General features: G+C 43.1%; 1 protein-coding gene and 1 long non-coding RNA gene across 4 annotated transcripts in view; both read right to left on the bottom strand.

Moving 5' to 3' along the window:
* The window catches only part of prorsd1 (prolyl-tRNA synthetase domain containing 1), a 29,150-nt gene that overhangs the window by 5,346 nt on the left and 10,331 nt on the right, over positions 1 to 13,473 (bottom strand). For 2 of the 3 annotated variants that reach the window (XM_072580944.1, XM_072580942.1), the window contains exon 2: positions 4,430 to 4,529. In XM_072580944.1, coding sequence (XP_072437045.1) covers positions 4,430 to 4,529 — 100 coding nt within the window. Of the gene's footprint in view, positions 1 to 4,429; positions 4,530 to 4,867; positions 4,904 to 13,473 lie in introns of all 3 variants that reach the window. The other variant, XM_072580943.1, reaches the window with a different exon arrangement.
* Positions 1,146 to 4,422, bottom strand: LOC140483046 (uncharacterized). Its single transcript, XR_011961866.1, has 2 exons — positions 4,097 to 4,422; positions 1,146 to 1,353 (listed from the first exon to the last, which is right to left on the bottom strand). It is a non-coding gene; the product is annotated as an uncharacterized lncRNA (long non-coding RNA).

The following is a 13,473-nucleotide window of genomic DNA, read 5'->3' as shown; positions in this document are numbered from 1 at the left end:
GTAGCCGACTACTTCAACTCCCCAGACAACTGGAGGAAGAACACCTCATCTTCCACCTTGGGACCCGTCAACCACACGGCATCAACATCAACTTCACTAGTTTCCAAATCTCCCCTCCCCCCACCTCATCCTAGATCCAACCCTCTAAATCGGCACTGCCCTCTTGACCTGTCCCGTCCATTTTCCTTCCCACCTAGCCCCTCTCCCTTCCTCACTGAACTATCACTATTAACACCCCACCTGCATCCACCTACCACTTTCCCAGCTACCTTCCCCCTCAGCCCCACCCCCACATTTATCTCTCAGCCCATCCCCCTCCACATTCCTGATGAAGGGCTTATACTCAAAACACCAACTCTCCTGCTCCTCGGATGCTGCCTGATCTACTGTGCTTTACCAGCGCCACACTTCTAGACTCTGACGCTCCAGCATCTGCAATCCTCACCTTCTCTTAGCAAAACAATTGAGTCAATTAAAGGTGAATAGGATTTTTAATATTGGATTCCTTCTTCCTCACCCAGTGCACAGGTTCCACAGTGTCCAAACCTTGCCAGTTTGTAAAAGCTGGGTGCACTGCGGGCATTCTTTATTGAGTAAAATGTACTACTGATAACAGTAAAAAGGCTGAAATCAGCCAGCCAATGGTTAGTAGTGAAAGGCTAGCATAAGTAGTTGTTTCTCCCTGAGTTGCTGCTCTCTGGGAGCAGCAACTTTGTGTAAGTTCTAATGTGTCTTGGGTTCTAAGGAGAGTAATTTCATTCAAGTGCCAAAAGGCTTTCCTGTAACATAGGAGCTGCATATTACACAGTTATTTGGAGCTCAGAGGAGGTACACATGCTTCAACAAAGCACTTTCAGCAGTGTAGAAGTTGTGACAATCACATACAACCTTGTGTCCAATCTGTTGTATGTTGGAGAAGGCAATATCCTCAGTGCATGTTCTGTTGGCTAAGGGTCATCTTCCACAGTATTACTGAAAGCAATACCTTCAAGGCTCATGCACGTGGTTGCTGATACCTCTGCAATCTCTTCGAATGCATTCATCTACATCTGTGGTTGTATGGTAACTATCACGCCCAATTTCAGGTTCAGGTCTGGTGATATCTTTAAGATCTAACATACTACAACAGCCAGTTCCACAAAACCTTGTTTGCTAAGACTTCCATCTTTATTCACTTTGATACAGATAAGGCCAGTTAAATCTGGAGGGTGTTGACTTTGTTTCCTTCACAGGATTTCCTTGCAGGTCCAGGGGTCATAGGGTGCACACATTAGCAAAGGAAAGGTGCCATCAGTCCAGTCAAGTGTCCTAATTGGACAGGTTTTCACTCAATGTGCAACTGGTCGGTGACCACTGCAGGAAGATTACACAGCAGGTTATTGATTACATAGTTCAATGAAACAGCAACAAGTCATCCTAATTAGTTTTTGTCAAATGATTTGGATGTGAATATAGGAGGAATGGTTACTAAGTTTGCAGATGACACCAAAGTTAGTGGTGCAGTTGACAGTAAAGGAGGTTATCTCAGAGTACACAGAACCTTGATGAGATGGGCCAATAGGCCTCGGAGTGGCAGAGGGAGTTTCATTTAGAAAATGTGAGGTGCTGCATTTTGGAAAGGCAAATCAGAGACCTTGGGGTGCAAATTCATAGTTCCTTGATGGTGGAATCACAGGTAGAGAAAGAGTAGTGAAGAAGGCATTTGGTATGCTTGCCTTTATTGGTCAGTGCATAAAATACTGGAGTTAGAATGTCATGTTGCGGCTGTATAAGACATTGGTTAGGCCACTTTCGGAATACTGTGTTCAATTCTAGTCTCCCTGCTATAGGAAAGATATTGTTAAACTTAAAAAGGGTTCAAAAGAGATATAAGGATGTTGCCAGGGTCGGAGGGTTTGAGCAATAGGAAGAGGCTGAATAAGCTGGGGTACTTTCCCTGGGCCATCAGAGGCTGAGGGTTTATAAATTTATGAGGGGCATGGATAAGGTGAATAGCCGAGGTAGGAGAGTCCAAAACTAGAGGGCATAGGTTTAAGGTGAGAGGGGAAATGATATAAGGTCCTAAGGGACAAACTTTTAATGCAGAGGGCGATGTGCGTTTGGAATAAGCTGCCAAAGAAAGTGGTGGTGGCTGGTATAATTACAACATTTAAAAGGCATCTGGATGGGTACATGAATATGAAGTGTTAAAGGGATATGGGCCAAATGTTCTTAAATGGGACTAGATTAATTTAGGATATCTGGTCGGCATGGACAAGTTGGACCAAAGGGTCTATTTCCGTATTGTACAATTCTATGACTCAATGAGATTCAAAAGGTGGTCCTGCTTTTCCATGAGATTTCAATAGACACGCTTCAGACTTGTCTTTTCCACTCAATATCTTTGAATTTCAAAGAAGTCAAAGATTCTTTTCAGGGAAATTGTAAGGGCGGAAAAGCAGATGTGGCAATGAGGTTAAGAGGTCACCTTTTTTTGCCACTGACCAACAGGCAGAGTGAGTGATAGAAGTCTAGGTAAGTGACTGTAGAGCAAGTGGGAAAGGAATATTCAAGATTTGAGTTGAAGTGGTAGAGGCAGCAGTGGAAATGGCAGTTAAAACTATGTGAAGGCAAAGGGGTAGATTGCATGTAAATAGTAGTATGAGTGATGGGGAGAGAAGAATTATTTGGGGATGCAAGCCATGTTTCCCTCAGAATTTTGAAAGGTTAATACAGCCTACAATACAGCCTCAGTGGTAAGTTCTCCTGTCACACTAAGTACCCAAACAGAAAGATAAAGACAAGAGACATGGTGAAGAGGGCAATAAGAGTTTAAGAAAGGAGAAATTGAAAAAGAAAAACAGAAATAGAAAAAGGATACATGGAGAACTAACACAAAGGCAACAGAAACAGTAAGGAGATTAACTGTGAAATACCACAGGAGGTGAACCAGTTGCATTTAATCACTTTTATCAAGAACTACACTGCTCCAATCTTTGCTTCCTATCAACCAAACTTACCCCTCACATGAATCCTTAAGGAAAGATGTGACAACTGACTTGGGAAGAAATTAATCAGAACAGCATTCACTTTTCCCCAATTAGGGCAAAAACACATCTAGCCCATTATTACATGTATTAAATAAAATCTGAAAGAACAGCGAATGCTTTAATTCAGAATCAAAACAGACATTGATCAAGGAGCATAGCAGGATCTGTTCTGAGGAAGGGGCACTGGATCCAAAATATTACCTTTGATTTCTCTTCACAGATGCTGCCAGACCTGCTGAGCTTTATGTTACATATATTAAGCTCTTCTTTACAGACACTATGTTGTTCTTCAGACTTCAGCACTGAAGACAGTCAGGATATCATCTAACTTTCTGAAGCAAATTTTTTTTGTTCAGATTTATTTTTGCTCACAGTGAATAACTCCAACTTGATCAATGGATCCCAGATACAACAGGTGGGGGATAAGGGAGACTTCCTTAGCTACTGTTATATTGTGCATCAGCCATTGGAAAAGCCTCTTAATAAGAAGTACCTTGTGTATGGTTTTACATCATATTTTCATATCTTAAGTAACTTTTGCCATTATGGATGTTCATTTTTCATTGCTCACGAGTCATTTTAAAGCAACAAGAGATCGTTATACCATTCACCTGTAACATACAACCATGACCTATTTGGAAATTTTACTTTGCTGATCGACTATATATGCTTTTCAGGGAACATCGCTTACCCTTATGCATTCTTTGGCTGCAGGCATTCAGGGAAGTGTATTAAAGGAAACTCACCTAATTGACCATTTAACAAGTTAATTAGTACAGTACAATCACAACCTGTTAAACCCAAACAAACTTACTTCCATGGATAACATAACACTTTGTAATCCACTGAAGTACGTGAACAGCACTGAAAAAGGCCATGTCGCTCAACATGTCCGCATCCATGTTTATGCTCACCAGAAACTTGCTATTCTCCTTCACCTTACCCCATCAACAGGACGTTCTTTTCCCCAGTTTCTCCTTAAACGTTATCTATGCTATTCAGCTTTACTCCTCAGCAAGCTCCACGTTCTCTACGCTAAAAGATTCCACTTGAATTAAATAACTCACTCTGTTAACAGCATCATATTTGTAAATGCCATGGCATTTATTCGCGGAGAAACATTAAAATAGATCCGAACGTGCACTCTGTTTCCCTTTTAATTTCGGTTTAGGTTTAGCAGTCCCCTGGGCTGCTGACCCGGAAAAAGGGCTCAGCCTGCACCACCAGCCCCCAGACTGTGGCTCAGCCCGTGCAAGATACAAGCACGACCTGTTTGGAAATTTAACTTTACTGATCGATTATATCTGCCTTTCATGAAACATCGTTTGCCCTTATGCATGCTTTGGCTGCAGGCATGTAGGGAAGTGTATTAAAAGAAACTCATCCAATTGAACACTTACCTCGGGATGTTCCTCACACACAGTCTCGATGTTCAGCCCTTTCAAATAATCTTCTACTTCTTTGCGCAACTCGGCTGCAGCCATTTCCCGCCGCTTCGTGCTGCAAGTAGAATCAAAGAATGTGAACCCAAGAGCCACGTCTCAGCTGTACTGCTCAATCACATCCTGCAGGATCGCTCTTCTAGAGTCAGACAGCACGGAAACACACCCTTCGGTCCAAATAGTCCATGTCGACCATAATCCCAACCTAAAGTAGCCCCATCTTCCTTCGCTTGTCCCATGCCCTACTATATTTTTTCTCATTCATGCACTTATCAAAATGTCTTAAACGTTATAACTGTACTCGCACCCACCATTCCTCTGGAAGTTTATTACACATACAAACCACGGTGTATAAAATAATTCCTCAATTTTAAAAAAAATCTTTTTTCCTCTCACCTGAAAAGTATGGCTCCAAGTCTTGAGATCCCCCACCTGAGCGAAAAGACAACTGCCACTCACATTGTCTATGCTCCTCATGACTGTATAAACCTCTGTAAAGTCGCCCCTCAACCTCCTATGCTCCAGTGAAAGAAGTCCCAGTAACTCAAACCCTTCACTCCTGGCAACATCCTGGGAAATCTCTTCTGAACCCTCTCCACCTTAATAATATCCTTCTTATAACAGGGCAACCAGAGCTGGACACCCCAGAAAAGGCCTGATCTCTGTCATGTACAACCTTAATATAACACTCCAACTCAGTGCTCTGATCAATTAAGGCAAACCTGCTAAACATCTTCTTAACCACTCAATATGTGATGAAAACTTCAAAAAATATCTGAATCCCCAGGTCTCTCTGTTTGACAACACCACCCAAGGCCCTACTTTTCACTGTATAAGTCCTGCCCTTGTTTAATTTACCAAAATGCAATAACTGGCATTGATCCAAATTAAATTTCATCTGCCACTCTTTAGACCATTGCCTCAATGGATCAAACTTTCTTTTTAATCTTAGATTACCACCTTCACTGTCCACTGTACCACCAATCTTGGTGTCATCTGCAAACTTCCTAACCATGCTTTTTATAGAAGTGATCCAGATGAGAATATACATGACAAACAAAAGTGGACCTAGCATTGATCCCTGTTGTACATCAGTGGTGACAGGCCTCCAGACTGAAAAATAGCCCTCTTCGTTACTTGAAAACATCACTTAGGCCTTGAATGTAACAGTTTCACAATTCATTTCAATGTGGTCATCACAATGACTAGTATTAATAAGACAGAAAAGGAACATGGTTGCTAATCAACATCTGTGGAGAACAGAAAAATTAACATTTCAGGACTGAACCCAGTCCTCGAGTATGGTAGGCTTTATCCTTCAAGCAAAGCAAAATATTGTGGATGCTGGAGATCTCAAATAGAAACAGAAAAACCTGAAGAAAATCAGGTCTGGCAGCATCATCCGTACCAGAGAGTCATGTGGACTGAAAATATTTTCTCTCTTTTTGTCTTTCCACAGATGCTGCCAAGTGTAGTTAAGAGCTACTTCAAATCAGACGCAAGCTAGTACCATCATTGGGGCAAGTATTTATTTTAAGCAAAATTTTCTCCCAACGACTAATCACCATTTCTTCCCAATACTAAAACTAGTATTTTGCCCCAAAACTCCTGTAATCCAGAAACTGCCTTAAATTGGAACCCAAAAATCACAGAATTCAGTGCAACAGGGCATCTAACAGCATCAGCCATTAATTTATTGGCCCTTTACTCTTAAGCTCAAAATATTTGCTTGCAAGGTTGCTAGACGTGCAAGCTGTTTAATGGTGCAGCAAGTGATGGGCAAGTACAACAGACGAACAAGGAACCATTCAACCCCTTGAGCCAGTTCTGCCATTTAATAATTCATGGCTGCTCTGATTGTAACCTCAAATCCACATTCCCGCCTACCCCTGATAATACGTCAACCCCCATTACCAAGAATCAATCCAATTCAGACTTAAAAATATTCAAATACTCTGCTTCTCTAAAGCAAGAGTTCAAATTTCTTACAACCCTTTGTGAGGAACAAAATCATTTCATATGCTTTGAATCAATGACCCCTTATTATTAAACAGTAGCCCTAGGAGAGGAAACATTTCTCAACATCTACCCTGTCAATACACTTTAGGATCTTCCATGTTTCAAATTCCCTGTTACTGTTTTAAACTCCAGCAGAATCAAGCCCAGCCTGTCCAACTTTTCCTAATAAGGCAACTTGCCCATTCCAGATAGTCATCTGATAAGCCTACTCTGAACTATTTCCAAAATATTTACATCTTACTAAATAAGGCAACCAATATTGTACACACTACTACAGATGTGGTCTCATCAGTGCCTTGTAGATTGAGAGCATAAAACAAAAATAGAAATTGCTGGTGAAACTCAGTAGATATGAAAGCAGCCCACATCACGACAGGGCCTGAGGTAAGCAGAAAATTAGCATCTCATTTCCATTTGGGAACCCTCCTTCCCTCAGGATCCAATATCAATTTCAATCATTTGAGAACTTGAATGTCTTCTTCCATGTCCTTTACTTTTCCCACACCCAGGCCCTGTCATAAGAGGGGCTGCTTTCAGCACAACCAACATATTTTCATCTATTTATGATCCTCATTATCAGTTTTCTTTCTCCATGGCATACCATCATCTATTCTTTGGTTTCCCTAATTGTCACAGAGTCATAGAGATGTACAGCACGGAAACAGAGCCTTCGGTCCAACCTGTCCATGCCGACCAGATATCCCAACCCAATCTAGTCCCACTTGCCAGAAAACGGCCCATATCCCTCCAAACCCTTCCTATTCATATACCCATCCAAATGCCTCTTAAATGTTGCAACTGTACCAGCGTCCACCACTTCCTCTGGCAGCTCATTCCATACACGTACCACCCTCTGTGTGAAAACGTAGTTGCCCCATAGTTCTCTTTTATATCTTTCCCCTTTCACCCTAAACCTATGCCCTCTAGTTCTGGACTCCCCGACCCCAGGGAAAAGACTTTGTCTATTTACCTATCTATGCCCCTCATAGTTTTGTAAACCTCTATAAAGGTCACCCCTCAGCCTCCAACGCTCCAGGGAAAACAGCCCCAGACTGTTCAGCCTCTCCCTATAGCTCAAATCCTCCAACCCTGGCAACATCCTTGTAAATCTTTTCTGAACCCTTTCAAGTTTCACACCATCTTTCCGATAGGTAGGAGACCAGAATTGCAATATCCCAACAATGGCCTAACCAATGTCCTGTACAGCCGCAACATGACCTCCCAACTCCTGTACTCAATACTCTGACCAATAAAGGAAAACATACCAAACGCCTCCTTCACTATCCTATTTACCTGTGATTCCACTTTCAAGGAGCTATGAACCTGCACTCCAAGGTCTCTTTATTCAGCAATACTCCCTAGGACATTACCATTAAGTGTATAAGTCCTGCTAAGATTTGCTTTGCCAAAATGCAGCACCTCACATTTATGTAAACTAAGCTCCATCTGCCACTTCTCAGCCCGTTGGCCCATCTGATTAAGATCCCATTATAATCTGAGGTAACCTTCTTCACTGTCCACTACACCTCCAATTTTGGTGTCATCTGCAAACTTACTAAATATACCTCTTATGCTCACATCCAAATCATTTATATAAATGATGAAAAATACTGGACCCAGCACCGATCCTTGTGACACTCCACTGGTCACAGACCTCCAGTCTGAAAAAACAACCCTCCACCACCACCCTCTGACTTCTACCTTTGAGCGAGTTCTGTATCCAAATGGCTAGTTCTCCCTGTATTCTGTGAGATCTAACCTTGCTAATCATGGGGAACCTTGTCGAATGCCTTACTGATGTCCATATAGATCACGTCCACCATTCGGCCCTCATCAATGCTCTTTGTTACTTCTTTAAAAAACTCAATCAACTTTGTGAGACATGATTTCCCACGCATAAAGCAATGTTGACTCTCCCTAATTAGTCCTTGCCTTTCCAAATACATTTACATCCTGTCCCTCAGGATTCCCTCCAACAACTTGCCAACCACGAACATCAGGCTCACAGGTCGATAGTTTCCTGGCTTGTCAGCTTTCTTAAACAGTGGCACCACGTTGGCCAACCTCCAGTCTTCCGGCACCTCACCTGTGATTATCAATGATACAAATACCTCAGCAAGAGGCCCAGCAATCACTTCTAGGATTGCTAGGATACACCTGATCAGGTCCTGGGGATTTATCCACTTTTACCCGTTTCAAGATATCCAGCACTTCCTCCTCTGTAATATGGACATTTAGTAAGATGTCACCATCTATTTCCATATCCTTTTCCACAGTAAAAACTGATGCAAAATACTCATTTAGTATCTCCCCCACTTGCTGCGGCTCCACACAAAGGCCACCTAGCTGATCTTTGAGGGGCCCTCTTCTCTCCCTAGTTTACCCTTTTGTCCTTAGTGTATTTGTAAAAACCTTTTGGATTCTCCTTAATTCTATTTGCCAAAACTATCTAATGTCCCCTTTTTGCCCTCCTGATTTCTCTCAAGTATACTCCTACTTCCTTTATACTCTAAGGATTCACTCTATCTATCCTGTCTATACCTGACATATGCTTCCTTCTTTTTCTTAACCAAAACCTCAATTTCTTTAGTCATCCAGCATTCCCTATACCTACCAGCCTTTCCTTTCACCCGAACAAGAATCTACTTTTTCTGGATTCTCGTTATCTCATTTCTGAAGGCTTCCCATTTTCCAGCCGTCCCTTTACCTGAGAATATCTGTCCCTACTTTAGAAAGTTCTTGCCTCATACCATCAAAATTGGCCTTTCTCCAATTTAGAACTTCAACTTTTAGATCTGGTCTATCCTTTTCCATCATTATTTTAAATCTAATAGAATTATGGTCACTGGCCCCACTGACACCTCAGTCACCTGCCCAAGTATAGGTCATGTTTTGCACCTTCTCTAGTAGGTACATCCACATACTGAATCAGAAAATTGTCTTGTACTCACTTAACAAATTCCTCTCCATCTAAACCCTTAACACTATGGCAGTACCAGTCTATGTTTGGAAAGTTAAAATCTCCTACCATAACCACCCTAGTATTCTCATAGATAGCTGAGATCTCCTTACAAGTTTGTTTCTCAATTTCCCTCTGACTATGAGGGAGTCTATAATACAATCCTAATAAGGTTATCATCCCTCTTATTTCTTAGTTCCACCCAAATAACTTCCCTGGATGTATTTCCGGGAATATCCTCCCTCAGCACAGCCGTAATGCTATCCCTTATCAAAAACACCACTCCCCCTCTTGTCTTGCCTCCCTTTCTATCCTTCCTGTAGCATTTGTACCCTGGAACATTCAGCTGCCAGTCCTGCCCATCCCTGAGCCATGTTTCTGTAATTGCTATGATATCCCAGTCCCATGTTCCTAACCATGCCCTGAGTTCATCTGCCTTCCCTGTTAGGCCCCTTGCATTGAAATAAATGCAGTTTAATTTATTAGTCCTACCTTGTCCCTGCCTGCCCTGACTGTTTGATTTGCTTCAGTTCTCAACTGTACCAGTCTCAGATTCATTTATTTCCTCACTATCTCCCTGGGTCCCACCCCCTCTACCTTACTAGTTTAAATCCTCCCGAGCAGCTCTAGCAAATTTCCCTGCCAGTATAGAACATAGAACATTACAGCGCAGTACAGGCCCTTCGGCCCTCGATGTTGCGCCGACATGTCATACCAACCTGAAGCCCATCTAAACTATACTATTCCATATACGTCCATATGCTTGCCCGATGATGACTTAAATGTACTTAAAGTTGGCAAATCTACTCCCGTTGCAGGCAAATCATTCCATACCCTTACTACTCTCTGTGTAAAGAAACTACCTCTGACATCTGTCCTATATCTATCACCCCTCAATTTAAAGCTATGCCCCCTCGTGCTCGCCATCACCATTCTTGGAAAAAGGCTCTCCCTGTCCACCCTATCTAACCTTCTGATTATCTTATATGTCTCTAATAAGTCACCTCTCAACCTTCTTCTCTCCAACGAAAACAGCCTCAAGTCCCTCAGCCTTTCCTCGTAAGACATTCCTTCCATACCAGGCAATATCCTAGTAATTTTCCTCGGCACCCTTTCCAAAGCTTCCACATCCTTCTTATAATGCGGTGATCAGAACTGTACACAATACTCCAAGTGCGGCCGCACCAGGGTTTTGTACAACTGTAGCATAACCTCATGGTTCCAGAACTCGATCCCTCTATTAATAAAAGCTAAAACACTTGTGTGCCTTCTTAACAACCCTGTCAACCTGGGTGGCGACTTTCAAGGATCTGTGTACCTAGACACAGAGATCTCTCTGCTCATCTACACTACCAAGAATCTTACCATTAGCCCAGTACTTTGCATTCTAGTTACTCCGACTCACACTTGTCCGCATTAAACTCCATTTGCCACCTCTCAGCCCAGCTCTGCAGCTTATCTATGTCTCTCTGTAACCTACAACATCCTTCGTCACTATCCATAACTCCACCGACCTTAGTGTCGTCTGCAAATTTACTAACCCACCCTTCTACGCCCTTATCGAGGTCATTTATAAAAATGACGAACAGCAGTGGACCCAACACCGCCCCTTGCAGTACACCACTGGTAACTGGACTCCAGGATGAACATTTCCCATCAACCACCACCCTCTGTCTTCTTTCAGCAAGCCAATTACTGATTCAAACTGCTATACCTCCCACAATCCCATTCCTCCGCATTTTGTACAATAGCCTACTGTGGGGAACCTTATTGAACGCCTTGCTGAAATCCATATACACCACATCAACCGGTTTACTCTCATCTATCTGTTTGGTCACCTTCTCAAAGAACACAGTATTTTATAATACTGAGTATTCTGTAATACTCAGTACTCAAAAATCTCAGTATTCTCCTCGACAACATTGTCATTTTCTAGAGTGAATACTGTCGAAAAATATTCGTTTAGTGCTTCCCCAATATCCTCTGAGTCCACACACAACTTCCCACTAGGGCTTTTGCCTGAAACGTCGATTTCGCTGCTCGTTGGATGCTGCCTGAACTGCTGTGCTCTTCCAGCACCACTAATCCAGTATTTGGTTTTCAGCATCTGCAGTCATTGTTTTTACCTTCCCACTACTATCCTTGATTGGCCCTAATCTTACTCTTGTCATTCTTTTATTCCTTCAATACCTATGGAAAGCCTTAGGGTTTACCCTGATCCTATCCACCAACAACTTCTCATGTCTCCTCCTGGCTCTTCTGACCTCTCTCTTTAGGTCTTTCCTGGCTACCTTGTAACCCTCAAGCGCCCTAAGTGAGCCTTCACATCTCATCCTAACATAAGCCTTCTTCTTCCTCTTGACCAAAGATTCCATTTCCTTCGTAAACCACGGCTCCCACGCTCTACAGCTTCTTCCCTGCCTGACAGGCACTTACTTATCTAGGACACTCAGGAGCTTTTCCTTGAATAAGCTCTATATTTTTAATGTGCCCATCCCCTGCAGTTTCCTTCCAAATCCTATGCTTCCTAAATCTTGCCTAATCACATTATAATTGCCTTTCCCCCAGCTGTAACTCTTGCCCAGTGGTATACACCTATCCCTTTCTATCACGAAAGTAAACATAACAGAATTGTGATCGCTATCACCAAAGTGCTCACCTACTTCCAAGTCTAACACCTGGCCGGGCTCATTACTCAGTACCAAATCTAATGTGGCTTCGCCCCTTGTTGGCCTGTCTACATACTGTGTCAGGAAGCCCTCCTGCACACACTGGACAAAAACGGACCCATCTATAGTACTATAGTGTTCCCAGTCAATATGTGGAAAGTTGAAGTCCCCCATGACAACTACCCTGTCTCTCTCACTCCTATCGAGAATCATCTTTGCTATCCTTTCCTCTACATCTCTCGAACTATTCGGAGGCCTATAGAAAACTCCCAACAGGGTGATGTCTCCTTTCCTGTTTCTAACTTCAGCCCATACTAGCTCAGTTGACGAGTCCCCAAACATCCTTTCTGCAACTGCAGTACTGTCCTTGACCAACATCTGCCCCTCTTTTACCATCTTCTCTGTTCTTACTGAAACATCTAAATCCTGGAACCTGCAACAACCATTCCTGTTCCTGCTCTATCCATGCCTCCGAAATGGCCACAGCATTAAAGTATCAGATACCAACCCATGCTGCAAGTTCATTCAATGTATTCCGGATGCTCCTGGCGTTGAAGTAGACACACTTCAAACCAACTTCTTGCTTGCCAGTGCCATCTTGCGTCCCTGAAACTTGATTTCGGCCCTCCCTACTCTCTACCTTTTCTATACTCGAACTACAATTTTGGTTCCCATCTCCCTGCTGGATTAGTTTAAACCCACCCCAATAGCCTAAGCGAATTGTCTCCCCAGGATATTGGTACTCCTCTGGTTCAAATGAAGACCATCCTGCTTATAGAGGTCCCACCTACCCCAGAAAGAGCCCCAATTATCCAAGAATCCAAAACCCTCCCTCCTGCACCATCCCTGTAGCCACGTGTTCAACTCCTCTCTCTCCCTATTCCTCGCCTCACTAGCACGTGGCACGGGCAACAAACCAGAGACAACAACTCTGTTTGTCATAGCTCTAAGCTTCCATCCTAACTCCCTGAATTTCTGCCTTAAATCCCCATCTCTCTTCTGACCTATGTCGTTGGTGCCTATGTGGACCACGACTTGGGACTACTCCCCCTCCCCCTTAAGGATCTCAAAAACACGATCAGAGACATCACGAACCCTGGCACCTGCGAGGCAACACACCAACCGTGAGTCCCCACAGAACCTCCTATCTGTCCCCCTAACTATGGAGTCCCCAGTGACTACTGCTCTGCTCCTCTTCCCCCTTCCCTTCTGAGCAGCAGGGACAGACTCTATGCCAGAGCCCTGTGCCCCACTGCTTTCCCCTGGTAAGTCGTCCCCCCAACAGTATCCAAAGGAAGAGTATATTAGTCCCCTCCAATTTAGGTGCAATCCGTCCTTCTTGTACAGGTCACTTC

This window comes from Chiloscyllium punctatum, chromosome 11, assembly GCF_047496795.1.
Source record: "Chiloscyllium punctatum isolate Juve2018m chromosome 11, sChiPun1.3, whole genome shotgun sequence".
Lineage (NCBI taxonomy): Eukaryota > Metazoa > Chordata > Chondrichthyes > Orectolobiformes > Hemiscylliidae > Chiloscyllium > Chiloscyllium punctatum.
The sequence above is the reverse complement of the archived record's forward strand: the minus strand, read 5'-3'. Positions and strand labels throughout refer to the sequence as shown.